The 15,787-nt window shown below is 35.8% G+C and overlaps 2 protein-coding genes across 3 annotated transcripts; both read right to left on the reverse strand.

Moving 5' to 3' along the window:
* Positions 1–4,895: 4,895 nt before the first annotated feature.
* On the reverse strand, positions 4,896–7,669 carry LOC123540847 (serine protease inhibitor Cvsi-2-like). Of its 2 annotated transcripts, none has more exons than XM_045326164.2 (3): positions 7,514–7,669; positions 6,953–7,090; positions 4,896–5,093 (listed from the first exon to the last, which is right to left on the reverse strand). In XM_045326164.2, exons 1-3 carry the CDS (start codon positions 7,548–7,550, stop codon positions 4,945–4,947), a joined length of 324 nt encoding a protein of 107 aa, XP_045182099.1. In that variant the 5' UTR covers positions 7,551–7,669; the 3' UTR covers positions 4,896–4,944. The 2 variants fall into 2 exon arrangements, with proteins under 2 accessions (XP_045182099.1, XP_045182098.1); XM_045326163.2 differs by having other exon boundaries at positions 6,950–7,090.
* Positions 7,670–7,883: 214 nt separating this feature from the next.
* LOC128549338 (uncharacterized) lies at positions 7,884–8,480 on the reverse strand. Its single transcript, XM_053525941.1, has one exon. The coding sequence runs from the start codon at positions 8,478–8,480 to the stop codon at positions 7,884–7,886; it is 597 nt and encodes a 198-aa protein (XP_053381916.1).
* Between the last annotated feature and the right edge of the window lie 7,307 nt (positions 8,481–15,787).

Genomic DNA, 15,787 nt, shown 5'->3' on the forward strand with positions numbered 1-15,787 from the left:
ACAGTTCATATAATTAAATATACATGTATATTCATTTTGAAAGAAAAAAAGAAAAAAGAAAAAAAACATGAAAAAAGAGATAAAATGAATCCATCTGCATTTATTATATTATAGTATTAATGGTAGTTATAAATAGCTTACGATAGTCGTAAGGTAAAAAAAAATGAAACAAAATAATTAGCGACATTCTAAACCGCATGGATATGTGCGTATATTTTTTTCTTTGAATTGCATTTAAAAGCAAGCCATTGACAGGAACATCATTTAAACTTATCAATTGTCAGATTTCCTAGAATAAAGCAGAATGGTGCCGAAACAGGGGAAACTGTTGTCATACTTGCTGTCTACAGATATTAAAGAAATATCGTTATATGTATAATAAATATTGAGAAAGTATTAAAATCCACTCCCGAAGATTTATCTGTATGCTCTCAATTTAATGTCTGGTTAATAAAAGCTTACGTTTCATCTTTCACAAAAAAAAATATAAAAACGTCTTGAAATAAAGTTAATATACTGTGCACTGTCCAGATCTTATTTATATTATGAATAATAATGTTGGTATTTTTTGTAAAATTATTAAGAAGATTGGTCGCTTAATAAAGCATTTTTATGTAGTATACTAGTAGTTAACATACAGTCAAATGCGAAAATATAGATCATACTTTGAACGGCGAGAATATATTGCTGAAGAAGGTTAGCTGATTCTTTTGTATGAAATAAGATATAAATGACTTATATATATAATGTCTTGAACTGAATAATTCCGCGATCGGCCTAAATCAAAATAAATTAAGCCAATTCATATTAAAATTCCTATTAAAGGTCCAATACTAAGGAAAGTGAACATTTTAATTTCTTTTAAAAAGCACAGAAACTATTTCATTTTATTGGAAAATTAAAGTTGGTATGTAGAAATTCGAAATAAATCGCAGTATATGTACAATTATTTTTCTATGAAGTATGAAGAAAGTTAAAAAGACCTGGGGGGGGGGGGGGGGGGGGGGGGTCATTCTGTCGATTCATTGGAATTTCAACATAATACACATACATTTCTTTGAGTTCCAAAGACCTTCTGTAAATTTTGACATGCCAATCTTCATTATTTAGTGTCTTGCAGAAGTCTATGCACTGGCTATGAAAAAAATTGCCAACTCACTTTCCCTTAGTAATGGACCTTTAAAGAGAGACAGACGATTCATGATGTATTACGTATGCTATCATATTATACCATGCACATTAGTGACACACACGGCAGTTTTAACATAAAGTTTATTAGAATTACATTTGAGCAGATTATTACTGAAAACGCTTATATTTTTCTAAATCTGCCTTGGTTTACGGAAAAAAATAATTCTCCCCCTTCTACCCTATCCGATTACCGCTCGTCGGTGTTACATATTCCCAACTCACACCTCAACATCACTTCCTTCGAAAAAAATGCATCAAACTTATAAGAATTAATCAGTAACGGTTTCTAAGTGAAAGCTTGTGGGAATGAATGGCTGGTTAGCAACAAGGGAAGTGCACTGAATAATCCGCGTTATCTTATTGCTCAATATCATAGATAACAATTAGTTTGATTGACAGCCCGGATCCATCCATTTCTTTTGACCCTCGTGTGATTTCTCGCGTTGTTCCTACGGTAGGGGGCCTATCAGTTTTACGTAGGTGTAATGTTTTGGGACTTAAATAAAAACCGTTATAGTTGCTGAATGGTTGGCGCATGACCATGCATTTTCTAAACTTCAGCTTTAAATCCTTTGTGATTTTAAGAGTTCGAACAAACATAATTTGCGAGACAGCAATTCACCTTTGAAATCTAGGTTTCTGCTCCCGTTATTCAGTTCTACATTAAGGTAACAGGTCAGGAATGACAAGTTTTGCGCGATGTTTTATGTGATTTCGGGATCCTTCGGCCATAACAAACTGAGAATACCGAAACTGCATTCGGAGAATATGTAAACTAACGGAAATTGCCGATTCTCATTACTGAGCCACTACCTTAATTGACCAGACGCCAGGCTCCGCCTACAGGTCACGTGGTACCACAAAATACTAAACCTCCGACATTTAGATCGATAATGGCTGCTGCTGCTACTTTACGCGATATTTCTGAAGAGATTGGCAAGAAATTTCTGTCTTATTATGTGTCTTTAAAACATTTAAATGAATTTTGAGAAAGTACTGTTAGGAGTCTTATATTGATAGTTTTGGGATTTTCCGACATTCGGGGACGGAATTAATTGAGAAAGCATGTATATTCAGAAGACAAAAGAAGACGGAAGAAGGCTACACGACGACAATTACTGATGATATTTATTGTTGAAAATTTTGTGTTGCTTCTTTAATAAATCACTGACAAGTTTATGCGTGTTTTTATTATTATAAAAATATTTGTTTATCATTCAGTTTGATATTTTCTTAGTATTTTCTCGACTTGTACTCTATCAGTACTTATGCCCCGTGTGCAAAACTGGAAAAAGTGCATTGAAGGATAATAATACATTTACATTTTAGGTATAAATAGCCCTTCTCCCTCAACCTAAAAAGAATTCACATCACCGATGTCTTTCCACGTACATGTTGATCGAGGCAACTGAAAAGTTTGGGCACGAATAATGTAGCACTTTTAGTTCATATTTTTGCTACTTGAACATTTTGGCACTTTCTCTTCACAGTTTCTCGTTGTGTAAATGCCCAATAAGAAGTGCTATGGCTGAGAAATAAACCAACAATGCCTAGTTTATCTTTGGCCTACGATGTGTCTGCAGAACCCGTAGACTGCCCGTATCCTCCTTTCAGTGTGACTGCGGAGGCAGTGGGGGTGGGGGGGGGGGGCGGGGATATGGTTGTGCGATTTTCGTACGGGCTCCGCAGCCTCTACGACTTTGTTTAGCGAAAAGTTATACATATTTGAATTAGTTGAAAGCCCGTAGACCGTAGACATGTCGTAGGTGGCATTGCACAATCTCCGCACAGGCATCGTTAGGAGGCCATGCGCTGATCGTGCAGCCAACGCACGATATTCCGTGGACAAAGTGCCTAAAAGAAATCGTACGGAGATTGTAGACACCCGAGACCTTCGCACGGCACTCGCAGAGCTGCCACAAGGTTCCTGCTTGCTGCAGTACCGAATGAAATCGCATGGATATTGAGCAATCATCGCGCGGCCACATCATTTCCGTGCGGCGGCCTTTATATGGCATAACATTTTTTTCAGATGGTTATATATATTGGTCATCTTCAGCACGTAAGAGTTCCGTTGGAAGCCTGTGGTGACTGCAAGAAAACTGCACTGAAATTGCAAAAAAAAAAAAAAGATATGGCACGATGCCCGTATTTAATGTGAACACATACACCGTAGCTCGTAGCCACCTACGATGCCAAATTTAGACTAATTTATCGCACGGCGCCCGGGTCAAATGTGAATTAAGTGAAAGCTAGATATATTAATACCATTGTATATGCAAATATGTGGTAGTTTCCGTCGATTTTATCCACTTTCAATTGTCTGTGAGGACGTCCACAAGTCTTAATCCAGCGAAGATACTTCTCAAAACTTTACTTAGGTTTTGGAAAAGGAATAATCTAGACGTTCTGGGAAGCGACTATCGGACTTGCAAAGTCCCCACTGACACCTTTTTACCATTTCTAATAAGTTTTACTTGTATTATAATCATTTTCAAAAGGAATTTACATTAACACCGTCTGGAGGTGTGCGTCGAATCAAGCGCATTGATTGGTTGATCGCTTATCGATTTATTGGTTTGATTGACAGCCGGCGTCTGGTCAATTCCGTTATCTAGATTTACCTTATTTTAAAGCGTCTTGTACAAATGCCTGACCCAGTGGAAAATTTTTCGCGAATCAGTTTTGATATTGACTGATATATTTTAAAGTCACTTTCTTACCTGTTGTAAATGACAATACGGCGGCGAAATTGAGTTTTTAACTGAATACCAATTGTTAACCTCTGATACACAAAAGCTTTGATACGTATAAAATAGATATTATTATCTGTATTTAAAATACTCTCTCATTTTTTTTGTATTTTTTTTAAACGGATAGGTGTCGAAAAATGAATAAAATTACATCACTCAGTAACTCGGTTTTGTTGAAATAAGAAACAGATTAATAGCTCCAAGTGTGTAAATAATTTCATTTTGTAAGCACAATATGACTTGTTATAGTGTGTTGATTTACTTAATAGCCTAACCATTCCTATACATTTGTATATGTTAGTCGATATACCTGACACGTCCACATTTGAACAATTTGTAAAATAATTGCACATCAAAACAAATACTTCCATGGCGAGTTATCTCACAAAAACATAATTTTTAGTCAATTTAATAATGCCTCTGGGGCCTCCTTTACAGAGTGGTTAATGATACTGGCTTTAAACCACTTTACACCTCATCACAATTGGTTCGAATTCTCTCTTGGGATGTATTATATCTTCCTGTGAGAATGTCGTCCAGCTGGCTCGGCGGCCGCCCATGCCTTGAATAATACATGGACGAGCACCTAGAGTTTCCTCCACTGTCAAAAGCTAGGAAATCGCTAAATAACTTAAAATCATCTTTAAAAAGACATACAGCATTTTATGAGTGTTTGTATTAGAAATCACATAATCTTTTTCTAAATCTGATCTAGTCCAATTCGTTGCGTAATTATCACTTTTAGGGGAGGTAACTAGTCACGGATTGGGACTCACGTTGAATAAGTATGTAAAAGATATAATGGGCACAGTCTAAACAATTTCTTTTCACCCTAAAATCACAATGCGGCTACTTTGATGGGGATAAAATTACTGCAATACTGGGAAATCAAATCTAATAGAAGGTCCCTTTTGAACATACTAGTCAAATATAAACAAGCAAACCAAAAAATAATTATTCATTTATGTATTTGTTTATGCATTTTATATACAACGAAAATCTATTTTCCTCCTTGTCCTCCTGGATGATGTCCGCCATGGCCACCATTGCCACAGGTACAATGTCCGTCCACACAGTGCCAGTCATTGCCGCCGTGACATCCATGATTGTGACCACTACTACAATCACTCTGTTGCGTGCACGTATGGGCTTAAAAGGAAACATAGAAATAGAACCTCGATGCATGTTTTTGATTTTAAATTCATTTGAGCCCTTAATTCAGAATATGAGTCCGAACGAAATATATATGAACATTTTCTAACATGTATTTCTCATATATCACAGAAAGTTTCTGAAACACTTTATCGTATTGTGTACCGTGTATACAGGGTGAATTTTCCTTTTTGCTTTATAAATCAAGCCCTTTCCTATTCTAGCTCGACACCTAGCACGTTTCAGGAAGCTGTATGTTGAATTATATCAAACATACCTTATTCATAGCGTAATGTTCATAGAAACATGGTATTCTAACTTTTTTCAATGTCGTCCTTTCCTACTAAGTGTCACGAAATTGCACAGAGCAATTCTGCGGAGTGGTTTCGTGAAAACATGCACTGCAGAATGAAACCATGCAGTGCAGAAGGGCAAACTTTTACGGTGAAATTGAACTCTCGGATTCGATCTTATATACAAAGGCCGGTATCAAACTCGTATAGAATATCTTTACAGTCAACAGCCAAAACTATTTGCATGAGGTGTTTGATTACATAACATCAGAACTAAATTTTCAAAGATTTTTTTTAAAGTTTTGACTTATTCTCGGTAAATCAGTTTTAAATGCCCGACATGAATAGACTTTTATTGGTGGCCGCAATATTATGTCCGTTTCTGATGAATACATAGCTAATGTTTTCTGTTTATAAATGCACTGAATTTAAATAAAAGTTGTATTATATTGTATTGAATGGACTTTGTCTTCTTTTCTAAATGTCTAATCTGTTTCTTCATAAACTTCTGCTATTTTTTTCAGACACGGCTATACTATCCGTTTAGGCCTATCTACAATTTTAGAGCTATTTACCGACAACCGTGCTTTTGATTGATAACTGATTTAAGGATTTATGTAATGGTACAGTATACTGGGTATACCAATTACCGGGATATACACGATATACATATTACCGCGAATGTCCTGTTTTGACACTTAACATGAAAATTGCTTTACATTTTTTCTCTCGTTATTCATGCTCAATGTGCTTAGATTTTTAGCAAAACTATTTTTGAAAATTTTAGTGTCTTTCTATTTATTTCAAACGGATCCCAGAAATTAAAAGGAATTTAGCTAAGTGACTGGTCGTTATGGTTAATCTTTGCAATTTTTCTCCACAAATTTTCAATGAAAGTGCTTATTTCTGCCATATCTGTTTCATATTTAGTTTGGCCCATTGTAAAATAGAAATGCTTTCTTTGTCTTAGATAAATTTAACAACTTCTTTAGATTGAAAATTGAAATTCACGGTAATAGGTAATATGCCAGAAAATGCTAAAATTCCCCACATCTGTTCTTTGAATGACAATAGTGGAACTTTTACCTAGTGTTTTGACGATTTTTTTGCCAAAAGTTTTAAGCTAAGATATAAATTAATTAAACAGAATAAAATTTATCCTTTCATAAAATCATTTTGTTATAAATAGAGTCCACTGAATATAAGACTCACGGTAATTGGTATACCCAGTATATATAAAAAGCAAATTTCTCCTTAAAAGTGTTTGATATCAGCCTCTACAATCAAAACTAAATGTAAAAGAATCAGAACGCCTACTTGAAGCAAATGGTAGCTTCTATAGGTAATTTTATTTGTATCAAAAATATGTATCAGAGTTCAGTTTCGAGTGAGATACTGCCCATCTTGTTATGCGTAATGTTATTCCGTGTGATAACATCAAACGACGTCGCAGAAGAACTGACCATTCTAAGTAAAGAGAAATAAGAAATGTGTAAACTATAAAACAGATTTGTTTTTATGTCAGAGCTGATCAGTAAGCAAATAAGGGTGAAGTAATACCCCCTTGTCCACTGTCACCAACACAAACACAGTGCATGCCTGATCCCGTATTATGGCATGTCAGAGTGTAGCCAGAGGAACAAGACGTTATTGATGTATCACAGTCTGACGTAGTTGTACAAGTGGTGGCGTAAGTATAGCCTGCAAAAATATAATTCGTTACATAACATAATATGTCTCATTAGATAACAATAGCAAGCACATATTATGTTTAATACTAAAGAGACTTCTTTGGTGGTGTTTGTATGAAAGGTCGTGAGTTCAATTCTCACAGGAGGCTGGCCTCCATGTAAAATACTTATTATCTTCCAGATGTGACTTTAAATCGAAATCCTATGATTTCTCGTCACCTTGCAGAATGTGCTTCCAGAAATGGAGCATCATGTCATACCTTGCACGGCAAACTTCCTGAATTGGAGCATTTTTTCCTTATTTTAACCTTCAAAACCTAATATTTCTTTCTATAAATGACAACCCTTAGATTCACAGTATGATGGATTAAACATTTTCATATTAAAATATACACGCTTTAGACTAAAAAGTATATATGTATATAGTACTTACCAATTACGAATGCAAGAAAATAAACTGCGACTCTCATGTTTTCCGTGTTTCACAGTCTCGAATGAAGAATATCTGTAAGACTGAAATATTGATGAGGCGCAGAATTTTTATACTGCGAGACAACTTGAGAAAGTGCCATCTGCTAGTCAAGAGCATGTAAGTTTAGAAGAATTAGGTTAGAATTATAACGATTTCTTAAATTTAACTGACATTTGTGATAAGAAAATTTCACAATTTGTCGATCTCAGACAACCTAAGGTTAAACGTCTTTAATCACAGATCCAACAACAATCCACGATCTATTATCTAGTTGAAATGGACAATTATGACAAACCCATCTTGTTAGCTTGCTGAAGAGATTGCAGGACCATCATCCAAAGGCTTCTACATTAATAACAATAAGGATTGATACTTGCAAGCTGTGCACTAGTAGTGTACAAATATAAACACATGTAAATACTACAGTTGATACTTGGAATCTGTGTACTGGTAGTGTACAGATATAAACACATGTCAATACTACAGTTGATACTTGGAAGCTGTGCACTAGTACTGTACAGATATAAACACATGTCAATACTACAGTTGATACTTGGAAGCTGTGCACTAGTAGTGTACAGGTATAAAGACATTCAATACTATAGTTGATACTTGGAAGCTGTGCACTTGTAGTGTACAGATATAAACACATGTCAATAGTACTAGTAGTATACAGATAAAAACACATGTCAATACTATAGTTGATACTTGGAAGCTGAGCACTAGTAGTGTACAGATATAAACACATGTCAATACAATAGTTGATACTTGGAAGCTGTGCACTTGTAGTGTACAGATATAAACACATGTCAATACTATAGTTGATACTTGGAAGCTGTGCACTAGTAGTGTACAGATATAAACACATGTCAATACTATAGTCGATGCTTGGGTGCTGTACACTAGTAGTGTACAGATATAAACACATGTCAATACTTTAGTCTATACTTGAAAGCTGCGCACTAGTAGTGTACAGATATAAACACATGTCAATACTATAATTGATACTTGGATGCTGTGCACTAGTAGTGCACATATATAAACACATTCAGTACTATAGTTGATAATTGGAAGCTGTGCACTAGTAGTGTACAGATATAAACACATGTCAATGCTATAATTGATACTTGGAAGCTGTGCACTAGTAGTGTACATATATAAACACATGTCAATACTATAGTTGATACTTGGATGCTGTGCACTAGTAGTGTACATATATAAACACATGTCAATAGCACTAGTAGTATACAGATATAAACACATGTCAATACTATAGTTGATACTTGGATGCTGTGCACTAGTAGTGTACAGATATAAACACATGTCAATACTACAGTTGCTGTGCACTAGTAGTGTACAGATATAAACACATGTCAATACTACAGTTGCTGTGCACTAGTAGTGTACAGATATAAACACATGTCAATGCTATAGTTGATACTTGGAAGCTGTAAACTAGTAGTGCACAGATATAAACACATGTCAATGCTACAGTTGATACTTGGATGCTGTGCACCAGTAGTGCACAGATATAAACACATGGCAATGCTACAGTTGATACTTGGATGCTGTGCACCAGTAGTGCACAGATATAAACACATGTCAATACTACAGTTGATACTTGGAAGCTGTGCACCAGTAGTGCACAGATATAAACACATGTCAATACTACATTTGATACTTGGAAGCTGTGCCCCAGTAGTGCACAGATATAAACACATGTCAATGCTACAGTTGATACTTGGATGCTGTGCACCAGTAGTGCACAGATATAAACACATGGCAATGCTACAGTTGATACTTGGATGCTGTGCACCAGTAGTGCACAGATATAAACACATGTCAATACTACATTTGATACTTGGAAGCTGTGCCCCAGTAGTGCACAGATATAAACACATGTCAATACTACATTTGATACTTGGAAGCTGTGCACCAGTAGTGCACAGATATAAACACATGTCAATACTACATTTGATACTTGGAAGCTGTGCACCAGTAGTGCACAGATATAAACACATGTCAATACTACATTTGATACTTGGAAGCTGTGCACCAGTAGTGCACAGATATAAACACATGTCAATACTACATTTGATACTTGGAAGCTGTGCACCAGTAGTGCACAGATATAAACACATGTCAATACTACAGCTGATACTTGGAAGCTGTGCACCAGTAGTGTACAGATATAAACACATTCAGTACTATAGTTGATACTTGGAAGCTGTGCATGAGTAGTGCACAGATACAAACACATTCAGTACTACAGTTGATACTTGGAAGTTGTGCACCAGTAGTGTACAGATAGAAACACATTCAGTACTACAGTTGATACTTAGAAGCTGTGCACTAGTAGTGCACAGATATAAACACATGTCAATACTACAGTTGATACTTGGAAGTTGTGCACCAGTAGTGTACAGATAGAAACACATTCAGTACTACAGTTGATACTTAGAAGCTGTGCACTAGTAGTGCACAGATATAAACACATGTCAATACTACAGTTGATACTTGGAAGCTGTGCACTAGTAGTGCACAGATATAAACACATGTCAATACTACAGTTGATACTTGGAAGCTGTACAGTTGATACTTAGAAGCTGTGCACTGGTAGTGCACAGATATAAACACATGTCAATACTACAGTTGATACTTGGAAGTTGTGCACCAGTAGTGCACAGATATAAACACATGTCAGTACTACATTTGATACTTGGAAGCTGTGCACCAGTAGTGCACAGATATAAACACATGTCAATACTACATTTGATACTTGGAAGCTGTGCACCAGTAGTGCACAGATATAAACACATGTCAATACTACAGTTGATACTTGGAAGCTGTGCACCAGTAGTGCACAGATATAAACACATGTCAATACTACAGTTGATACTTGGAAGCTGTGCAGTTGATACTTGGAAGTTGTGCACCAGTAGTGTACAGATAGAAACACATTCAGTACTACAGTTGATACTTGGAAGCTGTGCACTAGTAGTGTACAGATATAAACACATTCAGTACTACAGTTGATACTTGGAAGCTGTGCACCAGTAGTGTACAGATATAAACACAAGTCAATGCTATAGTTGATGCTTGGAAGCTCTGCACTAGTAGTGTACAGATATAAACACATTCAGTACTATAGTTGATACTTGGAAGCTGTGCACTAGTAGTGCACAGATATAAACACATTCAGTACTATAGTTGATACTTGGAAGCTGTGCACTAGTAGTGTACAGATATAAACGCATGTCAATACTATAGTTGACACATGTATTTAATGTGTTAGTACTATACATTCAAATCTTAACGGTATTATGGATACAAGTAATAATCCCAGTAATACTTTTGTATATTGTCACCTAACAATAATATTCTTGCAAGATAAGTTCTAGAAGCATATGTTTAGGATGGGTTTAGAATCACGCCGACACAATTTACGTCATATGTTGACTTTTGAAGCTTTTGCTAGTGGAGAAAGACTCAAGAACTGTCCGGGGATTGTTTAGGATATGGGTGGACACCCGGGTAGAGATGCCGTCCTTCCGAAAGCCAACTGGATCCGATAGCTGCCCCACATGAAGAGTTCGACACATAAAGAAATGCTTTGAATTAACATAGATGAGAGGCAAGTGTTCCGACCTTAGCCACTCCTGTATATACTATTAGACTTAGTAACATATCAATGATTTTATTATATACCTATATAAATTCTGTAAAAAATCTGCTTGTATTTCACAATTAAATATGAACAGACAGACAAAAATTCCGTATTGTACCTTTTAAATTCCGTATTGTACCTTCCGTATTGTATGCAACCGGACTATTTTCATTAATATGCATGACCCGACAAATTTCTATAAAAAGCGCACATAAAAACTTCACTTTGTTCCATTTAATATCGATAAACATTGAAGATTTCGTTCAAGAACAAATCAAAAATCAAAATGGTAAAGGTATATAATAAAAAGGTCATTATAATAGTAGCTAGATCTGGGATTTGTATTCGGCTCTCGTGGATTTTGCAAGGTCGGATCACACACGGCTCTTGCGCGCCTCGTGAGATCCGATCTGGCAAAATCCACTCGAGCCGAATCACGGTGGCGATACCCTGGGTATGCAGGGGTGCAAAATGGCGGCGGAATCTCTCGATTCAGGTAACATTTTTCATTATAACTGTCTTAATACTTAACCAATTTTAACGAAATAAGCACGAGTGCCCGCTCATAAGAATACTACACCCTCGGCTATAAAGCTTGGGCTCCTGAGTTTCGTAGTTTTTGTGAAAAGTGCAACGGCGTATTCTGACGGTAAAAATGCAACTGCTATGTAGGGGGGCATTTTTATGAAAATGATTAAACCAACTATCCCTGTGTGTTTCGAAAAACGGCTTGTAGGGCGGAACCGGGCTTGACATGTTCCAAAGCTGTTGTAGAACTTTAGCAAGTGAAATCGCCAGTTTTCAACAATTCCGGGCGATTGAAAGGAACTGCTATGTGGGGGAGGTGTTTTCATTATGTTATGTGGAGGTGCTTTTGACATGTGGGGGTGACTTAACTGGTTGCTAGGCTGCTAGAGGCACGCAGTGATATGATCATTTGATATATAAAGTATATATAATATGGCTAGAAATTATCTCAGTGGAAAAAACCTTTTCAAGAATGTTTCATTTTGAAGGTGGATGTGACGTACACATATAAATGCCTTCTACGGACACATTTGGGTACATATCTCTGGAACAGACTGTCAACTCCGTCCATTCAGATTCGTACTTGTATTTTGATAATATTCCCTGTGTTTTTATCCCCATATCCGTGAAATCGAGGGCAGTATCTTTGTTGCTCTCTCTCTCTCTCTCTCTCTCTCTCCAAACGTATCAAATAAATAATTTGTTTCTTAATTGATGTCTTTGAAACTCACATACTTTACTCTTTGTCATATTACCTTTACATTGATATATAGACATGCTACCATGACCTTCAAGATAACCTTTTCACGGCAAGACACTTGGCAATTTTCCTATTTATCAATAAAATGCTAATGAATGATTCATTTCTTTATATATATATATATATTTGAAACTCATACATGCTTCTATGAACTCGGCATTCAAGATAACTTTTTCGAGGCCAAACACTTAGCAAATTTCTTAAGTTTTACCATTACTTTTTCATTTCTTTATAAAATCCCTCCATATTCACACATCCCATTCATTGTACATGCCCCTTACATTGGTAAATAAACATTTGACCTTGGTCTTCGTTCTGACATATTTACACGTCAAGCACATAGCTCTTTTTCCAGCTTCATATTTCAACGGGGGCATTGTGCTTCAAAAACACATCTTGTTTTTCTTAGTTTTCTCGTATACTTATAGCCAGTTAGCGTACTCCATGCCCCACCAAATATTTTATTTTGTTTTCGGTGCTCACGAGTGCCGTGGCAGTAATGTTTCCTTATCTAATTTTCTGATTAACTGTTTTAACTTTGAAAAAAAAATGAAGAAGAATGTGTTAGTAGAAATATATAGTGAAAGTCAAAATCGTAGCATGATATTTCAAACTGAATTGTTGTATATTTGGAATTTAGCCTATGTATGTGAAAGAGTTTGACCCTTCAAAATATTGTTCGAACGGCCAATTATTTCCCTATGTACTAGCAGTAAATGTATTCGGGCTAACGCGGTTCTTGCAATTTAAAAAAAAAGAACTGAAAGGTTCTATACAATAATTTTATGCTTTACGCGCAGTTTCTTTTTAAAATAAGGATAGTGATATCGAAAATGTTTAAAATCGTTATTTAGACAACTGCTTTACCACTTTGAACCATAGAATATTTTAAGTTTCAACTGTCATGACTATATTTCAGTACAATACAACTTCTAATGCCACCTTTAATATTTATTTTCCAATTTCTTTAAAAGAGTTTTTATGAATGTTACCATCGCTGTTCCTGGTTGTGGAGATGCAGCTGATCAACTGATAAAAACCCCAGTCGCAAACTTCGCAAAATAAATCCAACAGCGGCAACGGAGATATAATGTGTTTTAGTAATATATTTCGGGGTTAGTCTTACTGAAACAGCATTTGTATTTCAAATTAAATTGTACTATTCTCACATGACATTTGCACCGGTGGTAAACGAGCTCGTGAAACTTTTTCTTCATTAAATAAAGACAATCTTTGTCGTATAATAGCTATACTGAAACAGAATTGCATTCATTTGAAAATGTGAAGTGATTACAACTTTTTAATATTAAAGTATTGAGTATGTAACATTACAATAAATGACTTACTATTGGTAATTTTGTAGTTGTATTGACCTGCCTAAAAGTAATATGTGTTTTCGTCCGCTGCCACTATATGTTTAAAGGAATACTACAATAAATCACTAGAATTTGTCAAATGATACTATCGCGTATCTATACGCCGCTTTTTTGTTGCAAAATGACTATGTTCCGACTTTTAAAAGTAAAGGTGAAAAGTCAAATAAAAGTAAAGGTCAAATATTAAAGAATATAATTGAACATCTTGTCAACAAAGTTGTTATTTGATTATTAGCCAAACTGGTCAAGTACTAATTTAGAACAAGTTATGGCCGAATTTAATATAATAGATCCAAGGCCCTTATGACACCTATAGCTTTATATCTAGGTGTCGTATGAAAATGCACTCTCCAAAGGCCATAGCAGTATCGTGATCAAGTTTGAAGTTTCTAGTGCTAACGACGTATGAGAACAAACATGCAAAGACGAACGGACGGACATCATCACAATATATATTGACATATAATATGCCTTTAACAGTAAAAAATATTTTTTGCTGGCTTTATTTGTCCGTATTATTGCGTGTCTCTAGCAGCCAGTTAACTTGAGTCATCCCCACATGTCAAAAGCACCCCCACATAACATAATGAAAACACCTCCCCCACATAGCATTTCCTTTCAATCACCCGGAATTGCCGAAAACTGGCGATTTCACTTGCTAAAAGTCTACAACAGCTTTGGAACATGTCAAGCCCAGTTCCGCCCTACAAGCCGTTTTTCGAAACACACGGGGATAGTTGGTTTAGTCATTTTCATAAAAATGCCCCCCTACATAGCAGTTGCATTTTTACCGTCAGAATACGCCGTTGCACTTTTCACAAAAACTACGAAACTCAGGAGCCCAAGCTTTATAGCCGAGGGTGTAGTATTCTTATGAGCGGAAACTCGTGCTTATTTCGTTAAAATTGGTTAAGTATTAAGACAGTTATAATGAAAAATGTTACCTGAATCGAGAGATTCCGCCGCCATTTTGCACCCCTGCATACCCAGGGTATCGCCACCGTGCGAATACTGCATCCCAGATCAAGCTACTGTTATAATAACCCTATTATATTAGATAGACGACAAACTTGTTAAAGAGAGTGCAGGGCCAGCAATCAAGAGACTGTAAGTTTAATAATAATACTAGTGACACTTGCAAGCAAAGTACAAATACAAACCGAGAGCTAAGCACTGTATTATAAGTCACTTAACAATGATATACTTTTCCTTGATACTGTCAAAGACTATACTTTTACTATATAGTCACATCACAATGATAGAAATGATACTTGCTTACTGGTGACATACAACTTAATTTCAGATTTAAAATGAACTATAGTTTTTTTATAGCGAAATAAATAACGTAATCTAACTTATTGCCAAGACAAAATTTGATATAATACTACTGTTTGCAGATCAAATTGCCCTTTCGTCTTTTCTTAAATCTCTAAACTTGTACCTTTACAGCGATGCTGGAGCTATTTTTGGATCTCGTCTATACAGGTAACTCCGCCTTTCCGATACGAGTAAAAAATACTGAATGAACTTGTTTACATAGACTGCGTTTAACCGGATTGTAACAGATGTACTAGAACTAATCTTCATTTAAAATTTAAATGAATCTTGCCATAATGCAAACTACAGTTAGGTAGCGTGGATATGAAAAAAGACACCCTCTTGTACATTACAGGCCTTTTTCTGCCTAAATTTCAGTACCTTTTGCTGCATATTTTTAAATAATGTACCTCGTGTTTATTTTTTTAACAATAATTAAAAAACGTGACTGACTCGAGTTGTTGGATTCGCTCATCGTTGATTGAAGGGCATAAATTCGATTCCCGGAACCGACCATGCTTCCTTAATTGAAAAAAAAGTCGGCAATTTCTTACGGAATATGTGAGTCTTAGTCTAGCTAATTTGAC

The sequence above is a fragment of the Mercenaria mercenaria genome, chromosome 16, assembly GCF_021730395.1.
Source record: "Mercenaria mercenaria strain notata chromosome 16, MADL_Memer_1, whole genome shotgun sequence".
In the NCBI taxonomy this organism is placed as follows: Eukaryota; Metazoa; Mollusca; class Bivalvia; order Venerida; family Veneridae; genus Mercenaria; species Mercenaria mercenaria.